General features: G+C 40.1%; 1 protein-coding gene across 3 annotated transcripts in view; it reads right to left on the reverse strand.

Moving 5' to 3' along the window:
- The window catches only part of CSTPP1 (centriolar satellite-associated tubulin polyglutamylase complex regulator 1), a 200,350-nt gene that overhangs the window by 143,416 nt on the left and 33,265 nt on the right, over positions 1 to 23,669 (reverse strand). For 2 of the 3 annotated variants that reach the window (XM_047775834.1, XM_047775833.1), the window contains exon 2: positions 13,304 to 13,406. In XM_047775834.1, the coding sequence (XP_047631790.1) occupies positions 13,304 to 13,406 (103 nt within the window). Of the gene's footprint in view, positions 1 to 9,148; positions 9,168 to 13,303; positions 13,407 to 23,669 lie in introns of those variants that run through there. The other variant, XM_047775835.1, reaches the window with a different exon arrangement.

Below are 23,669 nucleotides of genomic sequence, written 5' to 3' on the forward strand. Positions count from 1 at the left end.
ACCAAGCCTGAAGGCCTAAGAGCCAGGGAAGCCAGTGGTCTAAATCCTAGTCGAGTCCAAAGGCCCAGGAATCAGGGGCTAGTGGTATAAGTTCTAGTTCAGGTTTGGAGACCTGAGAACCAGGAGTGCTGATGTCTGAGGGCAGGAGAAAATGGACACACCAACTCAAGCAAAGAGAGCAAATTTACCTTTCTTAGCCTTTTTGTTCTCATCAGGCCCTCAATGGATTAGACGATGCCCATATCCACTGGTGAGAGTAATCTTCTTTATTCAGTTTACTGACTCAAATGCTAATCCCTTCTGAAAACACCTTCAGGGACACATCTAGAAATAACATTTTACCAGCTAACATGGTATCCCTTAGCCTGATGAGTTGACACATAAAATTAACCACCATATAGGTCAAGACAAACTCCTCTATGATGTAACTACTCCAGTACCATTACTTCACCTTACTCTCAGATCTCGGAGCACAATTTAATGCCATTTAATGGATTTATCAACAAGCCTTATCTCCTCAAGCAAATTATATCCCCTTATAGGTGCATGACCATATCTATATTCCTACTGATAGAGGCTGCATTTGAAGCTCTATAATAATAATTGCTTTTGATAAAGACATGAAGAAAAATATTTAGTTGGAAAAGCCATGCAAGGAACAGTGTTTTGGGATGCTTTCGAGATTGGGTCTGTATGGTTTAAGATTCTAAACAATAAAAAATGACTCAGAAAAACACTACCTTAAGGGGTTCCCGTTGTGGCTCAGTGGTTAATGAATCCGACTGGGAACCATGAGGTTGCAGGTTCGATCCCTGGCCTTGCTCAGTGGGTTAAGGATCCAGCGTTGCCGTGAGCTGTGGAGTAGGTTGCAGACGCGGCTCGGATCCGGTGTTGCTGCGGCTCTGGCGTTGGCCGGTGGCTACAGCTCCAATTCAACCCCTACCCTGGGAACCTCCATATGCCGTGGGAGCGGCCCTAGAAATGGCAAAAAAAAAAAAAAAAAACTACCTTAAAAAGGTCATTTTTACATCAAATTTTCTATAATACCTGTTATTCCTTATGGCAAGTTAGTGGATGTTTAGGGCAATTTGGACGGAGCAGTGCAGCTTTCTCCGTTAAGCCCCCTTGAGAGGGCATATATATTGCCTGGAAGGTGAAGTCTGAGAATGAGCAGATGAACAATTATCCCCACACATGTAAACTGCAGCTTGTGTGGTGTAAATATACACTCCCTGCCTGGAACTGCCTGTGTAACATTCTCTCTTTGGGCTCTGTGGTTTCTCAATACATTCCAACTGTTTGGAGGCTGGAGCTTGGCTCAGCAAGCACAGATAAACAGCTTCCTGGAGCAAGCTGCCAGTGTGACGAGCAATGACCTCAGCAGAGAATGTCTGCTTTTCATTACCTTGAGCACATCACTGTACAGCTAGAGCTAAGAGCAGGAACAACGCAAGCTGGATAGGCCTAACTGGCTCAGGCCTGCCATCGTACCTTGAATTTTCAAAATCTTGGCAGCCAGAGGAAAGAGGGTATAGACAGGAAGTAACAAAATGGCTTATACATGAAAAAAAAAAAAGAAAAGAAAAGAAAAGAAAAGCTTTCTCAGGCTATTCTCTGAACAAACTAAGCCATGAGTGAAGTGGCTAACACAAAATGGGTAATAGTCATGCAGAAAATCATCAAATGTCTTTAATCTCCAAAAACTGCAGTGTAAGCAAATAGAAGAAAATAAGAGAGACTGAAAAGTCCTCAAGATCTTCAGCTCTGACATCATTTAAAGAGAAAGAAGAGGAAGACTATCACTTTCCCAAAAAAGCCATAAAGTAGGAGGGAAGCAAAAATCACAGAAAATTGGAGCTGAAAGAGATGAGACTTAATGAAAATGAATTATATATAGCCAGGCTTTTACGCCTATTACTTCACTAGATTTGCCTAATAACCCTATGAGATCGGCACTATCAACCCTACCAATGGTTTTGACTTCGAAGATACAACACAAGGGCCTTAAGAAAGACCTTTGCTGTTGATGTTATTTAATGACAAAGGGATAAACTCAAGGCTGCTTCTATGGCCTCTCTGAAAATGGCATTACCTACTGTTGTAGTCCCAGAACTGAGTAATCCTGGAAGGATGAGTCCTAAAATAAATGTACATACTCAAGACATGTTCTCATAAGGCAGTTTCCACTGTGTTGGTCAGAACTGCATCCAATAGTTGAAGAAAGAAATCTCAACTATGGTCTCAGACAGGGAATTGGTTGGCTATAACCCCTCTGGAGGGATCCTGAGAAACAATCTGTTTTGTGGGGCACTGGCCGCAAAGATGCACTTGTCATGGGGCTGAAAGCTAAGGACAGACAGACATCTTAGCAAATCAAAATAACAGAAGTTTCATTTGACTTTCATTTCACTTTTCTCAGGGAAGAAGAACCTTTGTGTGGCTGCCAAGAATCTAACTGTCCATCTTCCTTCCCCTTCCTCCCCTCCACCCCCATCTCATTAAAGACCTTCTGGTTAAAGGTGCCAGGCTGTGTCATTCTTTCCTGCTCTCGTGCCAGGCCTATGCCGCCAGCACAAGAGATCTTCTAGAGTTCTGAGAAAATTAGGGGAGAAATTAAAAGCACTGATGAATTTAAATTGTTCTATTGTTGATGAACTAAAATTTCCTAACTTCTGATGAACTACTTTGCATTGCTAATAGGGAACTACCTGTTACTGCAGATTTGCAGGTCTGCCTGCTAGCCAGAGGAGTACTCAGGGGCTTATCAGAGTGCTGCTATAGGAAGGACTATCAAGGCTTGGATTGGACCAAGCAAACAGTCTTTATATTATTTACAGATTAAAATAAATCAAATAATATCTCTGAGGGGAATATTTTAGTGTGGAGAATTATACTCCCAGTTTATACTAGCTAGCCGTAAAAGCAGCTCCCATGAAAATAGAACTAATATCACTGGGTCATGATAATACTTCAGGCAAGGATGGGAGTTCCTTCATTTCCTCTTATTGAACGGTTTCGCAACAGATAAATTTCTCTTAACTTGCAGTCAGGTGGGGGTGGGGAAGTAAGGTCTTTCCTGACAGGGAGAATCTGGGCCCGATTATTACTTCCATAACCTCTGACTCCAACTTCTAAACGAGTCAGGGGACCAGTGGGCTGTGAAATGGCTTCCTCAGTTACCAGGTCAAGTGCTGCTGGATGGCTTCCTGTAATCAAAACATGAAGGGACTGAAGGAGTGAGAGGGATTCTAGGCACATAAGCAGCTTCTTATATCCTCAATGAACCTGGATTTTTAAGTTTCAAAACAGATTTTGGTGGGTTTCAACTCACCACTGTGTTTCCCTAGTGTCCTTTTGCTATAGGATACCTCTGGTAATAGAGAAAAGAACCAGATCCTCTGTACATTTAACAAGTGATGGCTTTACAGAAGTGCCTGGGCCAGTGACAGTGAGGACAGGACTGCTTCAGCTATGGCAAAATCTATTCTTGGCAATTATCTGAGTCTGAGAATCCAGATGCTGACAATGAAAAATGAATAATTTTCTATTACAATGTGTCAACTCCAGCTAAGAACTAAACTATGGAAAAAAAAATGGGGGAGTTCCCGTCGTGGCGCAGTGGTTAACGAATCCGACTAGGAACCATGAGGTTGCGGCTTCGGTCCCTGGCCTTGCTTAGTGAGTTAAGGATCTGGCGTTGCCGTGAGCTGTGGTGTAGGTTGCAGACGTGGCTTGGATCCAGCGTTGCTGTGGCTCTGGTGTAGGCTGGTGGCTACGGCTCCGATTAGACTCCTAGCCTGAGAACCTCCATATGCCATGGGAAGCAGCCCAAGAAACGGCAAAAAGACAAAAAAAAAAAAAAAATGGGGGCAGGCTGGGAGAAGCATTACTCCTTTTGAAGAAGCCTATAATGGGATTAGTCACCATTACTTCACCACACCACATTTTCGCTCTTTTCGACAACAAGTTGGGAAAACATGGAGCAGAAATGGTCCAGGAGAGTCTCAAGTGCATCCCTCACTCAGAGCTGTGAGCCTGGAAATCTAGTGTTTTCTGATGTTTCTGTTGCTCCAAATCTTCTCCTCTGCTACCATGGGCACAAGAAGAACCCAATACAACATTACTTAAATGCTGAGGGGTGGATAATCCTAAAAAATCCGCCAACTTTAGAACGGAAAGTTTACACACCAATTGTTCTGGATTACTCAGGATAGAAGTGGGTCATCCTTCACAGGGCTTAGAGCACTTATTTAAAAAAAAAGAAAAAATAATACACATTTTACAATCATAAATTGTTTTCATTAAACTTACATTTTAAATGATTTAGCAATATACACTACTGGAATTGTTTTTTCTCCAAGAGTGAATTAAGTTCACATTTCATAGACTTACTCTAATGAAAACAATAAAAAGGAATTTGATGATAGTGCCTTTTACTACAAGAGTATATTAAAAAGTATTCAGGGAGTTCCTGTCGCGGCGCAGCGGAAACAAATCTGACTAGGAACCATGAGGTTGTGGGTTTGATCCCTGGCCTTACTCAGTGGGTTGAGGATCTGGTGTTGCTGTGAGCTGGGGTGTAGGTCACAGACGTGGCTCGGATCCTGCACTGCTGTGACTGTGTTGTAGGCCAGCAGCTGTAGCTTCAATTTGACCCCTAGCCTGGGAACCTCCATATGGCTTGAGTGTGGCCTTAATAAAGCCAAAAAAAAAGGTATTCAGGAGTTCCCATTGTGGCTCAATGTTTTAAGGACCTAACACAGTCTCTGTTTGATCTTTGGCCATGCTCAGTGGGTTAAGGATCTGGCGTTGCCAGGTGGTAGATGCAGCTTGGATCCAGTGTTGCTGTGGCTGTGGCACAGGCCTGCAGCTGCAGCTCTGATTCAGCCCCTAGCCTGGGAACTTCCATATGCCATAGGCGCAGTTGTTAAAAAAAAAACAAAAAAACGATTCAAATTCCCAATGGAATCCTAATAATTAATATGTATCAAATGGAATTATTAATATTCTTTTTCTAAAAACTTATACATTCACCTCATATTCATATTAAATATTAGATAACAAATAATTTTTATGACTAATTTAAATTTTTTTATAAATTTTAATGGCTGCACCCAAGGCATGCAGAGATTCCCAGGCCAGGGATCGAACCTGAGCCACAGCAGTAACCCCAGCCACAGCACTGACAGCATGGAGTCCATAACCAGTAGGCCACCAGTGAACTCCTATTTTATTATTTTTACTTCTTATATGAAAGCAGTGCATGAAGAAGGCCAATTACTTTTAAGGTGGCTTTCTATTATCACTGCTTGTTAAGGGTATTCCACTCTGAGAAGCAGCAAATTAAATTCATCAAATTATCTTTTCTGGACACAGAAAGTCTAGGTAATAAAGGTAAAAGAGAATTTAAGTCACCTGATCTAACTTAGTGGCTCTTGAATGGGATGAGCCAATCATTCCATAGGATAAATCCTCAAATGTCATCTCCTCTAAGGGACCTTCCTGGACCTTTCCTACATATCACATTATCCTAGTTATTTCCTCCTTGTTTATCTTGTTACAGTTATCAGCTGTGTAGTCTTGGGAATGTTACTTTTGTGTGCCTGAATTCCCTTAGGTATGATATGAAGATAATATTAATCCTCTACTTTGTGATATTTTGAGAATTAAATGAGATAATACATGCTATATACTTAGAACAATGCCCAACATGTAGCAAGTATTTATTAACAATCAGCTACTGATATCGTTAGTTTACTTGTTCACTGTCTATTTCCCCCACTAAACCCCTAGATCCATAAGGGTAATTACCTTATTTGTCTTATTCATCATTGTATAGCCAAGTACACATAGGCATACAGTAGTTACTCAGAAATAATTACTGAATGAATGAAGTCATGAAAGAAAACTGGCTTATATTCTCACATATGCTTAAAATAAACCTCCATCAATGAAGGTAATCTGTGTATGTACTTGCAACCAAAACAGTCAACGTGAAACCTTCCCGAAGAAGCTAAAATCATCATTTAAAAAAAACAAAAACAAGGCACTTGATCATAAAAAAAGGAGCCCTTCTGGGCCCACCAACCAAGACCACAGAGATCATTCTTTTCTATATTAGTATGTGGAGGTCAAGCTCCCTGATGCCACAGTGTGGTAACTATCAATTTAGCCTGTGAAGAATGGTTCCCAATTCTGATAGGAATTCTCAAATTTCAGCCTGTTTTTCTCTCATCATTATTTTCCAATGTCTTAAAAAACCACATTTCTCATTTTATCTTTACCACAAGAACCTGGTCACACTCTGCTGTGGTTTCTAAGTTACAGCTACTCTAGCCTCATTTTCTTGGATGTACTTCTTCAGAGGTCCTGACCCAGTGCTGACATTCCGTCTATTCTTAGAATGGCACCTTTAAATATTAATTCCTTTTGCCTTCCACTAGTTGAAAGACAATATTCAGAGGTAGAGGTTGCATACAACATAAAAGAAAATCCTCTGGGATTTAGTATCCTTCTTTCAAGGGTGTCCAGAGGAATATGATCTAAAGAACTCACAGTCTTAGAGACACACACAGAGTACAGCTTAGCTACTCATGTTTTACAGCTTATCCAGATTTGCTGGAACAATTACGGATTTGTTGGAAAACACCAACAACCAAGGAGTGACAGCACAGGTGAGAAGGCAAGCCAACATACAGAAGAAAATCAGCAAAAAAGTCTTCCCAAAACAAGACTTTTTGTAAAGATAAACAAGTCTTTATCATTGTTTAAAGATAAACCATCCACCATTAAATGAAAATCTCAATGTATGAACTTGAAACTGAGGGATAAAAGTGTACAGTTAACATATTTCTTGTAAATTCTGGTTCCTATTATTTAGAGACAGCCTCAATTGTATTACTACCCCCCCCCCAAAAAAAGGCCAATTCTAAACATTTCAATGTCAATGAACTGAGGTCACCGGACTATGTGATTAATTTTGCGACACATAGTTCATAAGGGAAATTTCAAAGAATTGAAGAATCACCGCTAGAGGAGATCTCAGAATATTATCTGGTTAGGCCTCCAACAACATTAGAAATTACAAGAGTTTCTGGGTGGCTCAGTGGGTTAAGGATCTAGCATTGTCACTGCTATGACTTGGGTCGCTGCTGTGGCACAGGTTCGGTCCCTAGCCTGGGAACTTCCACATATTGTGGATGTGGCCAAGAACAAAAATAAAAACAAAACAAAATTAGGCATTATAGTAATTTGGAGGTATAGAGAATAGAGGCTTTTGTAACACTGCAGATGGGGCTTGATTTCAAACTGTCACTTATTAGCTTGTGAACTCAAAGAAGCTAATTTAACCTTTCTGAGTCTTGGTTTCCTTCACCATAAAATAGAGATTATAATAGTAACTAATTCAAAGAATTATAGTTGTTGAAGCACAGTATGAGTTTAATAAAACATTGCTTTTTATAATATATAATAATTACATTATTTTTATTAGCACATAAGACTTTATTATACCCATTTCACAGATTAAGCAACTGAAACACAGGAAATTTCAGAGATTTGCCCAAGATTAAAAAGTGAGGACTTATAAGGATAAGGAACTCTGCTTCTTCCCAGGGCAGAGCTCTTTTCACTTTATTATGCTTCTATAAATCAATCAAAACTTAGATCTAAGAAAGAAAGGGGTTTGGTTTTGTTTTGTCTTTTTAAGGTTGTACCCACAGCATATGGAAGTTCTCAGACTAGAGGTCAAATCATAGCTGCAGCTGCTGGCTTAAGTCGCAGCCACAGCAATGCCAGAGCCAACCTGTGTCTATGACCTACACCACAATTCCCGGAAATGCCAGATCCTTAACCCACTGAGCAAGGCCAGGGGTCGAACCCAAGTCCTCACAGATTCTAGTCAGGTTCATTACTGCGGAAGCACCACGGGAACTCCTAGAAAGAAAGATTTTCACTAGATAAATTAAATTCACAATCAAAGGAAAATCAGAAGCTTCTAACAATTCAAGTCTCCTTGTCTACCAAATACTACTTCCTATTCGATCATATATCCACATCTTTCAAGTCATTTGTTTTCTTTTGTTTTAAGGATTTTGGAGCTTTGATGCCAGCTCACGTTAAAATAACTTGCCTCGGACCAGTATGATGTCTTAGGGTTATAGAAGTGTTAGGTATGTGCCATTCACATACATTATGTAATTTTTAGTTTCCTGAGGCATGAAAGAGCTCACTTGATGACAAGATTTCGATCAGCACTGTGGAAAACCTTATGATTTTTTTTTCAACAATGTACTGATAGATAAAAGCTACGGTCAATAGCATTCAATAGCATCCAGAAACAGTTATAAGCCTCTCTGGGGTTCACTTTTGGAGTGTTACATACATGGTATACAGCTTCTTAAATGGCAGGATATAGAGTTTTATCAAAGAGAATCAGCAAAAAAGAGAGAAAAGATAGGAGACAGTCCTTATTAGTAATACAATCAAGAATAAGAGTAGATAGTAGGCAATGACCTAAGATATATATACAGCTATATATTCAACAAACATTTACCTAACATCTATCATCTACCAAGCATCACACCAGCCACCGAGGATACAAAGATGAAGAAGAAATGATGCCTACCCTCAAGGAACCAGTAAAACAGGGGAAGACTTATGAAGAAGATGGGGGAAGGGAAGTAGAGTAAAATGAAAAAAGCCAGAAAGAAGCATTGCCCCCAGAAGAATCATATTTCACTCGACAAGGAGCCTCAAGGGTGCTGGTACAGATTAAATCGCCTAGAAACTTGACCCCTAGGCCTGTCAGTTCTATAAAAGCAAGCAAGGCTATTCAGTCTGAGTCTTCATTCCCTGCCTGCCTCATTTGCTCCAGCCTATACCATGAGAACAAGAAAGATTCCTTGCTCTACTTTACCTTCCTTTAGAAAACTAGAAGAAGAGACCAGCTCTGGTCCCGGAAAACTTGTTTTTTCCCAGGAACTTGAAATCCCAACCATAAGAAATCTAGATTTATTTGCAAGATTTCTAGCTCAGCAAAAGAGCTAAGGAGAGTCAAGAACTCCCCTAAGAGCAACCCAAATTTAGGCCATCTGAAGAGAAGTCTGATCTTCAAGGAACCTTGAAAGGAAAAAAAAAACAAACAAACCTGTTTTCAAGGAAGATGGACTTGAGTTCATGAGTCACCTTAAGTAGAAGCCTGTAAGAAACTATTCTTCCTTTCTTAGAAGAATTCCAGTAAAACAGGGGAAAAAAAAAAAAAAAAGAACACAAAGGGTTATATAAATGTGGTGGCATTTTGGTAGTAAAAATAATGCTTGGTATTTCTTTAGCACATCCTTTCATGAAAAACGAAGTGTTTTAAGCCGATTATCAGGAGTTCCCGTCTTGGCTCAGTGGTTAGCGAATCCGAATCCGACTAGGAACCATGAGGTTGAGGGTTCGATCCCTGACCTTGCTCAGTGGGTTAACGATCCGGCGTTGCCGTGAGCTGTGGTGTAGCTCACAGACACAGCTCAGATCCTGCGTTGCTGTGGCTCTGGCGTAGGCTGGCGGCAACAACTCCGATTAGACCCCTAGCCTGGGAACCTCCATATGCTGCAGGAGCGGCCCTAGAAAAGACAAAAAAAAAAAAAGAAAGAAAAAGAAACAAACAAACTAATTATCAGCCTAAAAAACAGTTCTGTGATATCAAAAGGAAAGAAATAGGTAAGGGAGATCAAAAGGTACAAACTTCTAGTTGAAAATAAATGAGTTAAGGGTATGAAATGTACAGTGTAGGGAATATGGTCAGTAACTATGTAATATCTTTGTATGGTGACATATCATAACTAGATTTACAGCAGTGATCAGTGTGAAATGTACAGAAATATCTAATCACTATGTTGAGTAACAGGAACTAGCGTAGTGTTATAGGTCAATTATAATTCAAGGACAAACTCATAGAAAAAGAGGGGATGCCCATTGTGGGTCAGCGGTAACGAACCTGACTAGTATCCATGAGGAAGCGGGTTTGATCCCTGGCCTCACTCAGTGGGTTAAGGATCTGGTGTTGCAGTGAGCTGCAGTGTAGGTCACATATGTGGCTTGGATCCCAAGTTGCTATGGCTGTGGTGTAGGCTGGCAGCTAAAGCTCCAATTTGACCCCTAGTCTGGGAGCTTCCATATGCCATGGGTACGGCCCTAAAAAGACAGGAAACAAACAAACAAAAAAACACCTCATAGAGAAAGAAATTAGATTTGGGGTTAACAGAGTAGAAAGGGGGCAGGAGCAATTGGATGACGGCAGTCAAAATGTACAAACATCCAGTTATAAGACAAATAAATACTAGGGATATAATAATGTAGAACATAATAAATATAATTAACATTACTGTATGTTATACATGAAAATTGTTAAGAGTAAGTTCTAAGAGTTCTCATCACAAGAATTTTTTTTTGTTTTTAGGGCTGCACCTAATGGAAGTTCCCAGGCTAGGAGTAGAATCGTAGCTGCAGCTGCTAGACTATGCCACAGCCACGGCAACACCAGATCTGAGCCATGTCTGTGACCTACACCACAGTTCACAGCAACACTTGATACTTAACCCACTGAGCAAGGCCAGGAATTGAACATGAATCCTGATAGATACTAGTTGGGTTCTTAACCCGCAGAGCCACAACGGGAACTCTACAAGAAAAAAATTTTTTTCTACTTCTTTAATTATGTATCTATATGAGATGATAGATGTTCACTAAACTTATTGTAATCACTTCATGGGGGCACAGTCCTTAAGCACTGGCCTGCTGTGGCCCCCTTTGCCTGGCAAAGCAATAAAGCTATCTTTTCCTCCTTCACTCAAAATTCTGTCTCTGAGTTTGTATTTGGCACCAGCAGACGGAGGCTTCAGCAACAAATTTTGGGGGCTCGTCTGGGATTTGCCATGGGCAGACGGCCCCTCACGGCTCTCAGCTTGATCAAAGGCTCTGAAGTTTTTCTCCATACCAGTACCCCATTGGGTGAACAGAGGACTCTTTTGGAGGCCAGATCACTGAGAGTTTCCTGCCACAGAGCCGGGTCCCCGAAGAGACCTGACTGGCCATCTCGGGAGTTGGAACTCTAGGCTGGAAATGTGGTTGGAAGGCAAGGACCACCCTAGCAGCTGCCGAGGCTCCACCAGCCTGCAGGGATCTCCTTCCTTTCCCTCTGCTGCCAACCCAAACTTTCCACTTCAAGAAATTTTTTTGGGAAGGAGAAAAGTAGCATCTGGGATATTGTGACACCTCTGCCAGCATCTGGGTAAGTCCCCTGGCATGCACTCTGAGGCCCCCTGGATCTTGTCCATCTGGGGAACCTTTGGTTCCCATTTGGGAATTTTCTTTTTGGGAGATCCTATTTGTAAGGAGCCCCTTGGACTAAGGTCCTGGGCTCAGTGGGACTTGGAAGCCAATTTGGAACCGCTTAGCATGCTCCCTGGACATTGTCTGTCTGGAGAACCTTTGATTCCCATTTGAGGATTTTCCTTTCAGGAGATCCCATTGGTAATTCTGTGGCTTCCTTTTGGCTGGTGAGGATTCAGTTTTGCCTTCAGTTTTGTGCTCGAATATTTAATCCATCTGATGATAACCTAGGAAAGATTTTGACAGAGGTTCTAACCTAGACCTCAGTTTTGTGAGCTACGGAAAAACAAAGCCAATATGGGAAACATCTCTGAAATGCCATCAGGCAGTTCCCTGGGGAAGCTCGCAGGTGACTAGTCAACTTATGGCTATAAACCAATGACTAAAATACCCTCAGCTTGCTTAGTTGAAAGAGACTTAGGGGTCTGGACTGAGTGTTTAGGTAAGGGGCTGATCTGATGCTTTTCCTTAATTCATCTGCCGTAATGGAATTTGCTGGGATAAAGGTGAAGGTATTAGATGAGAGCGTTTGCTCTGAAGAAAAGGGATCAGACTCCTCCTGGCTGATTACAGTTTTCTCAGGTGACTGAGAGATCTAATGGGGGCGGTGGAGTCCTCATGATGTGCAGTGGTCCCACAGGGAAACATTAATTAAAACTCATTTGTTAATTAAGCTCAACCAGGGACATGAATAAGAACTGGCCATTTGACGATCTGAGCACCCGTGGTGTCCTAGATGGGAGATCTAAGACACATAAGAGAGCTGAAGCAACTCTGGGCTAAAACCTAGAGGAATTAAGCTCTTGAGCACCACACTGGCCTACTACACATCGTCATTAGTAAACTTTATCCCTGACAAAGTCAACTTTAAAATGGGAAAGAGTCTCAGAAAAATGAGGAGGACCAGAAAGCCAGCCTCCAATTAACACCTCAGCCAGATTTATGTACATACAAAACTTATACCTACAACTATCTATTTAATTGAGTATTAAAGGGAAAAAAATTTGCTCTAAAAAAAGACAATCACTTCATGATGCATGTAAATCAAATCTCTATGCTTAAATGTGCACAGTGTTGTATGTCAATTACATCTCAATAAAATTTGAAGGAGCTTCCCTTGTGGTGCAACAGATACAAACCCGACTGGTATCCATGAGGATGCAGGTTTGATCCCTGGTCTCACTCAGTGGGTTCAGGATCTGACATTGCTGTGAGCTGTGATATAGGTCGCAGATGTGGCTCGGATCCTGCATTGCTATGGCTGTGGCACAGGCCAGCAGCTGTAGCAGCTAGGGGAGCTTCCACATGCTGCAGGTGTGGCCCTAAAAAGCAAAAAACAAAATAAAATGAAACAGAAAAAACATTTTTAATAAATTGAAAATAACAATCACTTTGACTTTTACACATTCCAAGCATATTTTACATTTGTACAACTTCTCAAAGATATAATCTATGGAAGGTATCCTGCCTCTAGAAATAGTCTTAAATCATTACATGACTGGCACAATATCCTATAGAAAGAAAACTGCACAGGAATATCATCCCAAGCATTTCCATGAAAAAAATCAGCCAAGAAAAACATAGACTAAAGGAACAATGACGAAGGGAAATCAGAGTGACTATTCCGAATAATGGGAAAAGGTAAAAATTATAAGAGGAACCTAAGGAAACAGATTTAATAGCTCAAACCAGCAGTCGAGCTTCTGCAGTTATGTCCACCCATGAAACTTACCACTGGACAAAACTAGCTGCACCAAAGGCATGTTCCAAAACATGTTTGGGCAGCCCTCAACCAGTCTACCAAAGCTAAGCAGTCACTGCCACTACATAATCAGCATTGCCCTGCTCTACTTTTCATGTCTCTTGGCTGCTTCCTAAAGCCTCTTCTGGGCCTGCCCTACTGGCAAAGCACTCACGTACTTACTATTCAGTGAAGAACCTGGCAATGCCATATTGGCTAATATCTTCCTTGTTCTCTAGCAGCTGGCATACCGCATCTTCCATGTATGTGAGGACATGTCGCTGAGCTACAAAAATAAAGAAAAAGCAAGAGAGAAAGAGAGAGTGAGAAGTAGACCAAAAATGAAACAAAACAAAAATCATCATCCCAGTCCCAGCAGGAGGCCATGAAAGTCACTCAAAATGCTGGTTCTGCCACAGGAAGTAGACTGGAATAGGCAAACAAAACTTGCTGGCCCTAAATAAGTGATATACTCTCAAAGGGTAGAATGGGAGACAATATAACACGACCTACTCCATCTGACTGGCTGTTAGTATTAACATCAACCCTTCACTCTTCATTTCAGTGATGAGGGTGAGGTGCTTCAGCATCATTTGGCAGAAGCACCTGGGCATTCTTATCTCCTATCTCTTTCCACCCTCTTCCACTTCTGCGTGTCTCAGAAATTTATCCCAGGGGAATAGTGATTCTACACCAGAAACATGGATGACTTGATTGCAAAGAAAACTCAATTCTTTAATTTAAAAAAAAAGTCACTGGGAGTTTTCTTGTGGCACAGAGGGTTAAGGATCTGGTGTTGTCACTGCAGCAGCCCTGGTCACTGCTGTGGTGTGGGTTTGATCACTGGCTTGGGAAATTCTGCATGCCTTGGATGCGGCCAAAAAAAAAAAAAAAAAAAGCCACTGAAAAAGTTTAAGGACCATGAAAATTTCAGTAAAGGTTTGTAAGTGATTAACTTTGGTAAATAATAAAGAGCATGAAATCTGTGTGGCTTGATTTATCAGAAATCATGTTTTCCACATTTGTTGTGACTGGTAAAGGTGTGACAATCATGGGCTTGTAATAAAGGGATAAAGGGTGTAATGAGTATTAGAACTGGGCTGGAGTCATGGCTCTGCTCAGACAGCTTAATCTTGGATACTTATTTGATTTGCACCTGTTTTCTTTTCTTTTTTCTTTTTTGGCTGCTCTGAGGCATATGGAGTTCCCAGGCCGGAGATCAGATTGGAGCCACAGCTGTGACCCAAGCCACAGCTGCAGCAACACCAGATCCTTAACCTACTGTGCTGGGCTGGGGATCGAACCTGCGTCCCAGTGCTCCCATGACACTGCTGATCCCATTGTGTCACAATAGGAACTCCTGTTTTCTTCTTTATCAAGTATGGAAAGAAACAACTTACCTTACCTATTTTTTAAACTTTATTTATTTTCCTAATTGAAGTATAGTTGATTTATAATGTTTTAGTTTCTAATGTACAGAAAAGTAATTCAGTTTTATATATATATATAATATTTTATACCTATATTCTTTTTCATATTCTTTGCCATTACAGGTTATTATAAGATATTGAATACAGTTCCCTGTGCTATACAGTAGAACCATGCTGTCTATTTTATATATAGTAGTTTGTATATGTTAATCCCAAACTCCTAATTTCTCTCTCTCTCCCTTTACCCTTTGGTAACTGCAAGTTTGTCTTTTTTTTTTTTTTTGCTATTTCTTTGGGCCGCTCCCGCGGCATATGGAGGTTCCCAGGCTAGGGGTCGAATCGGAGCTGGAGCCACTAGCCTACGCCAGAGCCACAGCAACGCGGGATCCGAGCCGCGTCTGCAACCTACACCACAGCTCACAGCAACGCCGGATCGTTAACCCACTGAGCAAGGGCAGGGACCGAACCCACAACCTCATGGTTCCTAGTCGGATTCGTTAACCTCTGTGCCACGACGGGAACTCCCCTGGTAACTGCAAGTTTGTTTTCTATGTCTGTGGGGCTGTTTCTGTTTTGTAAATAAGTTCTTTTGTATCATATTTTATATTCCACATGTAACTTATAAAAGAATCATAATTTCATTCTTTCTCAATATATGGTTAATTAACTTCTTGAACTGAATCACCTGATAAATCTGTTACAATGCAAATTTATCATCTGACACTATCTCAGACTTAGTGATCTTAAAATTCTAATTAGAGCCCAGTAATTTTTTTTTTTTGTCTTTTTGCTATTTCTTGGGCCGCTCCTGCGGCATATGGAGGTTCCCACGCTAGGGGTCCAATCGGAGCTGTAGCCACCTGCCTACGCCAGAGCCACAGCAACTCTGGATCCGAGCCGAGTCTGCAACCTACACCACAGCTCACGGCAACGCCGGATCCTTAACCCACTGAGCAAGGACAGGGACCGAACCTGCAACCTCATGGTTCCTAGTCGGATTCGTTAACCACTGCGCCACGACGGGAACTCCGAGCCCAGTAATTTTTAACAGGTACCCTTGATATTTCTCATGTATCCTGAAGTTTAAGAATCACTGGTTAAGAACCTAGGTTTTGGAGATCTGAGAGATTTGAGTTCCATTCTCAGCCTTCCTAATTCCTACTTGTGTGACTTTGAACAAATTACTCTGCAAGCCTATTTCCTTACTGTAATATGTGGATAATAATACTACCACTTTTCATAAACCACAATTCCTGATTTGCTTGATACTACTTTTTTTTTTTTTTCATTTTAGGGCTGCACCTGTGGCATATAGAAGCTGTTAGGCTAGGGGTCAAATCAGATCTGCAGCTTCCGGCCTATGCCACAGGCACAGCGGCACAGGATCTGAGCCTCATCTGTGACCTACACCACAGCTCAAGGCAACACCAGATCCTTAACCCACTGAGTGGGGCCAGGGATTGATCCCCCATCCTCATGGATACTAGTCAGGTTCATTACCGCTGAGCCACAACAGGAACTCTGATACTACATTTTATGAAAAGCCTATCTCAGTGGGCTATTGGACGCTTACTCTAGTAAGATAGCAGAGCTTCTCTTATAGCAGGTGCCCACCAATGCTTGTTCCCCTTCCATGAGTTTTGTCTTTAGGTATCACAGTGGTATCCTGGCACACTTTGCATAGAAACTTCTAATTCAGTGCTTCCATTTCCCATCTTTTTTCTTTTTTTTTTTTAAGGAAAAAAAAAACAGAAACACCTTTCATCTGGAGCTAAAAACAAACCAAAAAAAAAAAAAAAAGGCAACCCAAAGTAATGAAGATCCTGCTAAAAAAGCAATTCTAAAAAGTTGCTACCAAGATGGATATTTGTCTCTTTCATAGTTTCAGCCCTCAGGAAAATATGGAGGAATTATCTAAAATTTGTAAGAAGGGGTACTTAAAAAAAAAATTCCTGAAGTCCTGGTAGTCTAGTGAGACTTTATAAAGCAAATAGGTTTATCTACCCAAGCTGTACTCAGGAGAGTCTTTATTTGACAATGGTGACCTAACGTTCCCTCACGTTTGCACCAGCCTAAAGTACATATGAATGACATGTTTACATTCCATAACTTAGTCTATCAATGTGAATGCTTCCCAAAACTAACAGCTATCAGTTACAGCAAATATTCTCCAACCCCCATACCCCCAAAAGATCTGAAAACAAAACCAACTGGAAAAACAGTTTCTCTAAGAAATAGACAAAACTGGGAGTGAAGTCATGAAATAATACATGGCAATGTCTGGCATCAATTGTTTTATAATTAAGTATATATGAAATTGGGAGGAAAAATGGCCAAACATTAAAATCAGCTAAACTTTCACCTTTGTATTTTCCTTCCCTTCTTCCATCCACTTCTGTGGGCTGTATAGGTTATTATAACTTAGATCCACCTAAGGTTACTGTGAGATTTTTTTTTTTTATTGTTTTGGTTGTTTTGCTTTTTGATGGTAGAAATCAAAGAGCTCTACCTAGAAGCAAACATTTCTGGTTTTCCTCTCTAGCTCCAGGAATTAAAAGTCAGTGTGAAAGCCCTTTAAGGGGATAAATGTTTTTCAGAGCAGTTAGAACCAAAATATTGTCTTCCTGAAAAAGGAGGAATTTTCTGGAAAATAGACTTTGTACCCCCCCCCCACCAAAAAAAGGTGGAAGGAGGGGAAAAGGAAAAAGGAAAACAAATAAAAAGACTATACCTGTTTAATATTCACCTACCAATCAGGTGTTTAGCATTTATTACATATAATAATAGTTAACAGCTCTACCAATTGTGAGCACCTGTGCAACTTATTGAACAACACGTGCCATTGAGTGTGATAACTGTTTTACATGCATTATTCAGTCTTCAAAACAATCCTGTGATAGATATTTTGATCACATTTCCATTTTACAAATGGGACAACTGAGATTTATAGAATTGAAGTAACTTGCTCAAGATCACACAGCTAGTAAGAGAAGCCAAGACTCAAAACAAGGTGTGTCTCCTACCAAGAACCCATGCTCTTGACACTACATAACACACTGCCTCATCTCTGACACTTTATAATCGATTTTAGAAATAAATTTGATCCTCATTTTAACCAGAGCACAAAAGCAGGGGTGCACATCAATAGTAAAATCATCTGAGAGATGTGGTCCAATTGTGTCCATATGAATTCATACGAGTGTATGTGAGTGTGTGTGTGCATCCTGTCCCTGCCTGCATAGGTATGCCTGCCAATAAGCATTTGTGTGAAGTTAGAACTTGTCCCCACATTTCAAAGTTTCTTACAAAGAACCACTCCACCACAAAGTATCCACTCCACTCATCTCTGGTTCACAGAGTGGAAACAGAAAGCCCTGGTGCTCTTCATCTGTGCGTGAAGTGAAGGAGCTAAGACGCGTCTACAGAGGTTGGAAGTTCTCCGTACAGAGAGTTCCTCACAAGCCAAGTGGGAAGAGCTCTCTAATTTCTGCTCCTGGTGGTTTCCTTCACGTGCGGTTCTTATCAGCACGATGTTCCTTGTGTGGTTAAGGGTACCACCCAACTCTGGAAAATCCTTGCACTTTATCAAACTTCAATGAGACAGAAGTTCAAAGCTCTTGTCTGACAATAAAATATGGAGTGTCATTTTATATTATTTTTTAAATGCATAGGAATAGGCTTTAATTTGGGTGAATGATTAAAGAATAAAAATTGCACACCTGCATCCCCAGAGGGCAAAGATATCTGGGCACCTTAGCTGCCCTCTTGGAAACGGAAAAACACTTCAGATTGGTTTTTCCTCTTCTGCTTTGCTATGATTTCCACAATAAGACCAGGATTAAGTTTTCTAACATGAACCAAGAGGCTCCATTGTTCTGAAATCCACACTAAGGTCCAAGAGTCCATGACTTGCTTAGATAGCATCACAGTCTGAGATAAACACTTACAACTTCAACATGTTGCACTGAAAAATCTAAGTAAAATATCAGTAAACACTGTATGATATTTATGAGAACCTTGTTAGTAAAAGCAACTGCAGATCAGAAACTTGGTTCTGTTGAATCACCTCCTGCTACTCAAATTTCTTTATATCACAGTCACTCTTGCTATAAAATGGGTATCACCAAGGATATATCTAAAAATAAACTACTTCTTTAGAAAACATGGGATATATACAAAAGGTAACATATTAATGATTATATATTTATTATTGCTACATACTAATTCTCTGGAGTCAGGCTGACCTAGATTTAATTTCTATAGCTCTGGCAGTTATTAACTATGTGACTTTAAGCAAGTTACCCAAACATTCTATAAAATTGGAGAATAGTACCTTATCAGCTAAAGTTGCAGTGAAGATTAAATAATGTATATAATAATCTTAGTGTAGTGCTTGGTACACAGTAAGGATGCAATAAACATTAGCTACTATGTTATCATTGTGGCTATTATTATAGTTGTTACTGTATATCCCTCCCAGACATTGTAAAACTCATAAGACAATGGGTTTCAACACTAATGAATACCAAGAGATCAACCTACCATAACACCCTTACTTATTTAAAGTTCTACTCATCTAAGGATGTTTACAGATTATCTTCAAGGATTCCTGGGCTATATAAAACACTAGACATATGAAAATACACATAATCATATACCCATTTCAGCCTTTAAACTTTCTTTTTACTCTCTTCCCAAGCATAAATACCACCAAAGTATTAGCTGTTTGTTTTGTAATCAAATGGTTAGGGGTTCTATTTGGAAGTTTTTGCTTGAGGGGCCACCTACATGAGTTATACCACTCATTTTATTCATATTATTATTATTATTTAACAGAGTCCCTTACTAGAATAAAAAACTTTCACTATAAAAATTCACATGAATTACTAAATGTGATATTACTAGATATTAGAGCGACAGCAATGCAAGTGAAAAGCAGGGTATATACATATATTCAACTTCAAATCTGACTTTTCCTCCCTTGCCAGAGTCCTTTTGAAACATGTTTTTGTTTTTAAAGCCTCTTGTAATTCAGATGCTAGCTGGAACAAATAAATATTGAATTAAATTAAAACTGTTCTCTGAGATAAGAAAAGTAACCCTGTTAACCAACAACCTGTCATGTAAATTGTTTAGAAGCTTCAAGTTCAATACCATGATAAATCACTAACACGATATAGTATTTGATCTTGTCAAGTACAAATAGAGAGTTTAATGGTTTAAAAAGTTAATAGTCCTCTAAAATTAATTATTTACATCCTCCATCTTTACTGCTATGTCCTGATCCAGGGATATAGTATGCTCCAGTAAAATATTTTATCAACCATACAATACCATCTTTGATCTTAGACCACACTAGACCAATTTCCTTTGACCAAAGGAGATGAGGAAATGAGGAAAACTAGCACATGCAACAATTATACAAACCGATGAGGTAACAGACTGTTTTGAAGCTCGGAAAGGTTAAGGAAACCTGCTCAAAGTCTTAATAAATGACTGAGCTAGAATTCAAACTTAAGATTTGACTCTAAAGCCCATGTCCTTCTACTACAACCCTAGCTCTCAAAAAACAAAAACAAAACAAAATAAGAAAAAGCCAAAGACCTACAATGCGTCCCATTTTACACTGTATGTTATCTAGAATTACTGGCTCTCCACTGTTAATGCTAAAAAAGAAGCTCCAACTGGTAAACCAGACAGTTAAAGTATTGCCATGATCTTTAAATTTTTTAAAATGTTTATTTATAATTACACATTATTTTTAAAGATTCAAACAATACAGAAAAAGTTAAAAAAAGACCAATCTCAGTTCCCACTGATAACAACTGTTATCAGTTCAGTATGCATACTTTATAAAATATAGAAATACACAGTTTGTGAGCTTGGTTTTATTTTTAATTAAATGACATGTACTTTTGACCCCTTGTTTTTTTCACTCAATCACCTTTGGAGAGCTTTTACAAAACAATGTAGAACAAAATATTTGCCAATGGTAAATACTTCTCTATTGATAAATACTGAGGTTGCTTCTATATTTTCACTATAGCAAACTGTGCTGGGTTGAACAGTCTTGTACTTGTTTCACTGTACAAGAGTTTTTCTAAGGTAGATGTCTCAAAATGGAGTTGACATATCACAGGATACATGCATCTTTGTGACATAACTGACATACATCACTGTGTAAGTTGAAGAATACAGCATAATGGTTTAACGTATATTGTAAGGAGTTCCCATTGTGGCCCAGCAGTAATGAACCTGACTTGTATCCATGAAGACGCGGGTTTGATCCCCGGCCTCCATCAGTGGGTTAAGGGTCTGGTGTTGCTGACGTTGCTGTGAGCTGTGGTGTAGGTCTCAGGCCCCGAGTTGCTATGGCTGTGGTGTGGGCTAGCAGCTGCAGCTCTGATTCGACCCCTAGCCTGGGAACTTCCATATGCTGCAGGTGCAGTCCCAAAAAGACAAAAAAATATAGAGAGAGTGAAATGATTATCACAGTAGGTTAAGCTAACATCCATCTTCTCATATAGGTATAATGAAAAGAAAGGAAAAAACAAAAAGAACAATTTCTCCTTGAGCTCTTATAGTTCTTGGGATTGACTCTCTTAACAACTTCCCCATATATCATATAGCAGTGTTAACAACAGTCATTACGCCGTACTTAACACACCTAGTATTCATCTGATTCCTAAAAATCTGCACCCTGCCTCACCACCCACTCCCCACCTTCTCCCTATTCCTTCTCCCCCAACTCTCTGCCTCTGGCAATCACATGTCTCATCTCTCATATTTTCAAGTTTATTTTCATTTTCTCTTCTGTGAATAATCTGCTGGTGTTCTTTGCCCATTTTCCTCTCTGGTTGTCTTTTTTCTTCTTCCATTTTTTTCTAATACTATTTATGTGCAAATATATACACCTACCTTAATGGCTTTCTTTTAATTCGTTTATGGTATCTTCCATTGCACAGAAGTTTAAAATGTTGATAGAGTCAAAAGTACTTATTTGTGGGAGTTCCTGTCATGTCTCAGTGGTTAACAAACCCAACTAGTAACCATGAGGATGTGGTTCCATTCCTAGCCTTGCTCAGTGAGTTAAGGATCCAGCATTGCTGTGAACTGTGGTGTCTAAGACATGGCTCAGATCCTGTGTTGCTGTGGCTGTGGTGCAGGCTGGCAGCTGCAGCTCCAATTTGACCTCTAGCCTGGGAACTTCCATATGCCGCAGGTGTGGCCCTAAAGCAGCAAAAAAAAAAAAGTATCTGTGGCCTTTGTGTTTTGTGTCTTGTCCCAAAAGGCCTTCTGTACTCCAAGCATGTAAACTTATTATCCTATCTTTTGTTCTGGTATGATATTTAATTTAAGCTAATTATATCCCTTAACAAAAGCATGCGTTCACAATTAACATAGTTAGTATAATACAAAAACAAATTTAAAACTTGCAGTAAAGAATAAGGTGTTAAAAAAAATCAAGCATCCCTGAATACTAACTAGCTTGGAATATGAAGTAGCTGTGTGTCAAGTTTAACTATGGACCCCCAGAAAAAAACTGGAAATGAATCACAACTTATAGGTCAGCATCCTGAGAAATACCCTTTATATAAAGGCAGGAGGCCTCCCTCTTTTAATAGCTCTTTATCATTACAGGGTTTGCTTTTTGTGTGTGTGTGTGTGTGTCTTTTCTAGGGCCACACCTGCGGCATATGGAGGTTCCAAGGCTGGGGGTCCAATTGGAGCTGCAGCTGCTGGCCTACGCCACAGCCACAGCAATGCCAGATCCGAGCCACATCTGAGACCCACACCACAGCCACAGCAATGCCAGATCGGAGCTGCATCTGAGACCCACACCACAGCCCACCTCAACGCTGGATCCCGAACCCACTGAGTGAGGCCAGAGATCAAATTGGCAACCTCATGGTTCCTAGTCTGATTTGTTTCCACTGCGCCACGACGGGAACTCCTACAGGGTTTGCTTAATGGTAGCCAAACCTATAAATATAATGACAACCAACATTTATTAAGCTCTCTATGCAAGACAGCATTCTAAGCATTTTATTTTTTTACTTTTTTGTCTTTTGTCCTTTAGGGCCACACCCACAACATATGGAGGTTCCCAGGCTAGAGGTCTAATAGGGGGTCTAATCAGAGCTGCAGCTGCCAGCCACAGCCACAGCCACGAGGGATCTGAGCCTCGTCTGTGAACTACACCACAGCTCACAGCAACACTGGATCCCCAGCCCACTGAGCAAGGCCAGGGATCGAACCCGGGGTCCTCATGGATACTAGTCGGGTTCATTAACCACTGAGCCACAACGGGAACTCCACATTCTAAACATTTTTAATGGGTAGTAATAATTTATTCACTTCTCACAACAATTCTATGAGATGGGTACAGTTATTGTATTTTCATTTTATAGGTGAAAAAAAGGGAAGACTCAGACATGTAATTTACCTAAAGATTAATGGGCTGCTAAGCAGCAGAGACAGGATTTGAACCTAGGTCTTTGGTCTGCACTCTACTATATTACAGCCCTTAAAAAAGCTATGCAGCATGACTCATGTCACATAGAATTTTCTAAGAACAAATTTAACAAATTTACAAATTAAGGAAAGATGTTTTACACTAATAGTTAATTATAAAACAGACAAAACTAATACATTACATTCAGGCATCCAAACCAGCACAGTGCTACTATATAACTAGTCAAACTCAAATACTAAAAGATCTGCCAGAAGCAAACATCACCTGTGACAACCAGAAAACAAGAGGTGATTAAAGATCTTTATGTAAAGTAGAGGATGAAAAACTAAGGTCTACTTCCCTCAACCAAGGAAGGTATTGTACAAGGTAACAGCTATGCAAAGCTGAGTCCCTTGACATTCAAACAGCCTCTAGTCAACCATTAATCCTTCCCTCTTACCTTCTTCTTCCTAAAACTGTTGATTTGGGGGGTGCAGGGGGGAGAGGGGATGTCAATTAAGGCTAACTACTTAAATCTTACTGCTATAGTATTTCTAGCCTGAATCTCCTAATACAGAATTAGTATGTTAGAGTCTTGCAATTTCAAGTGCAGAAGCTACACACATTTTCTTTCTTTTTTTAAGGAGGCTTTTACAGAGGTCCA

The sequence above is a fragment of the Phacochoerus africanus genome, chromosome 4 (assembly GCF_016906955.1).
Source record: "Phacochoerus africanus isolate WHEZ1 chromosome 4, ROS_Pafr_v1, whole genome shotgun sequence".
NCBI lineage: Eukaryota > Metazoa > Chordata > Mammalia > Artiodactyla > Suidae > Phacochoerus > Phacochoerus africanus.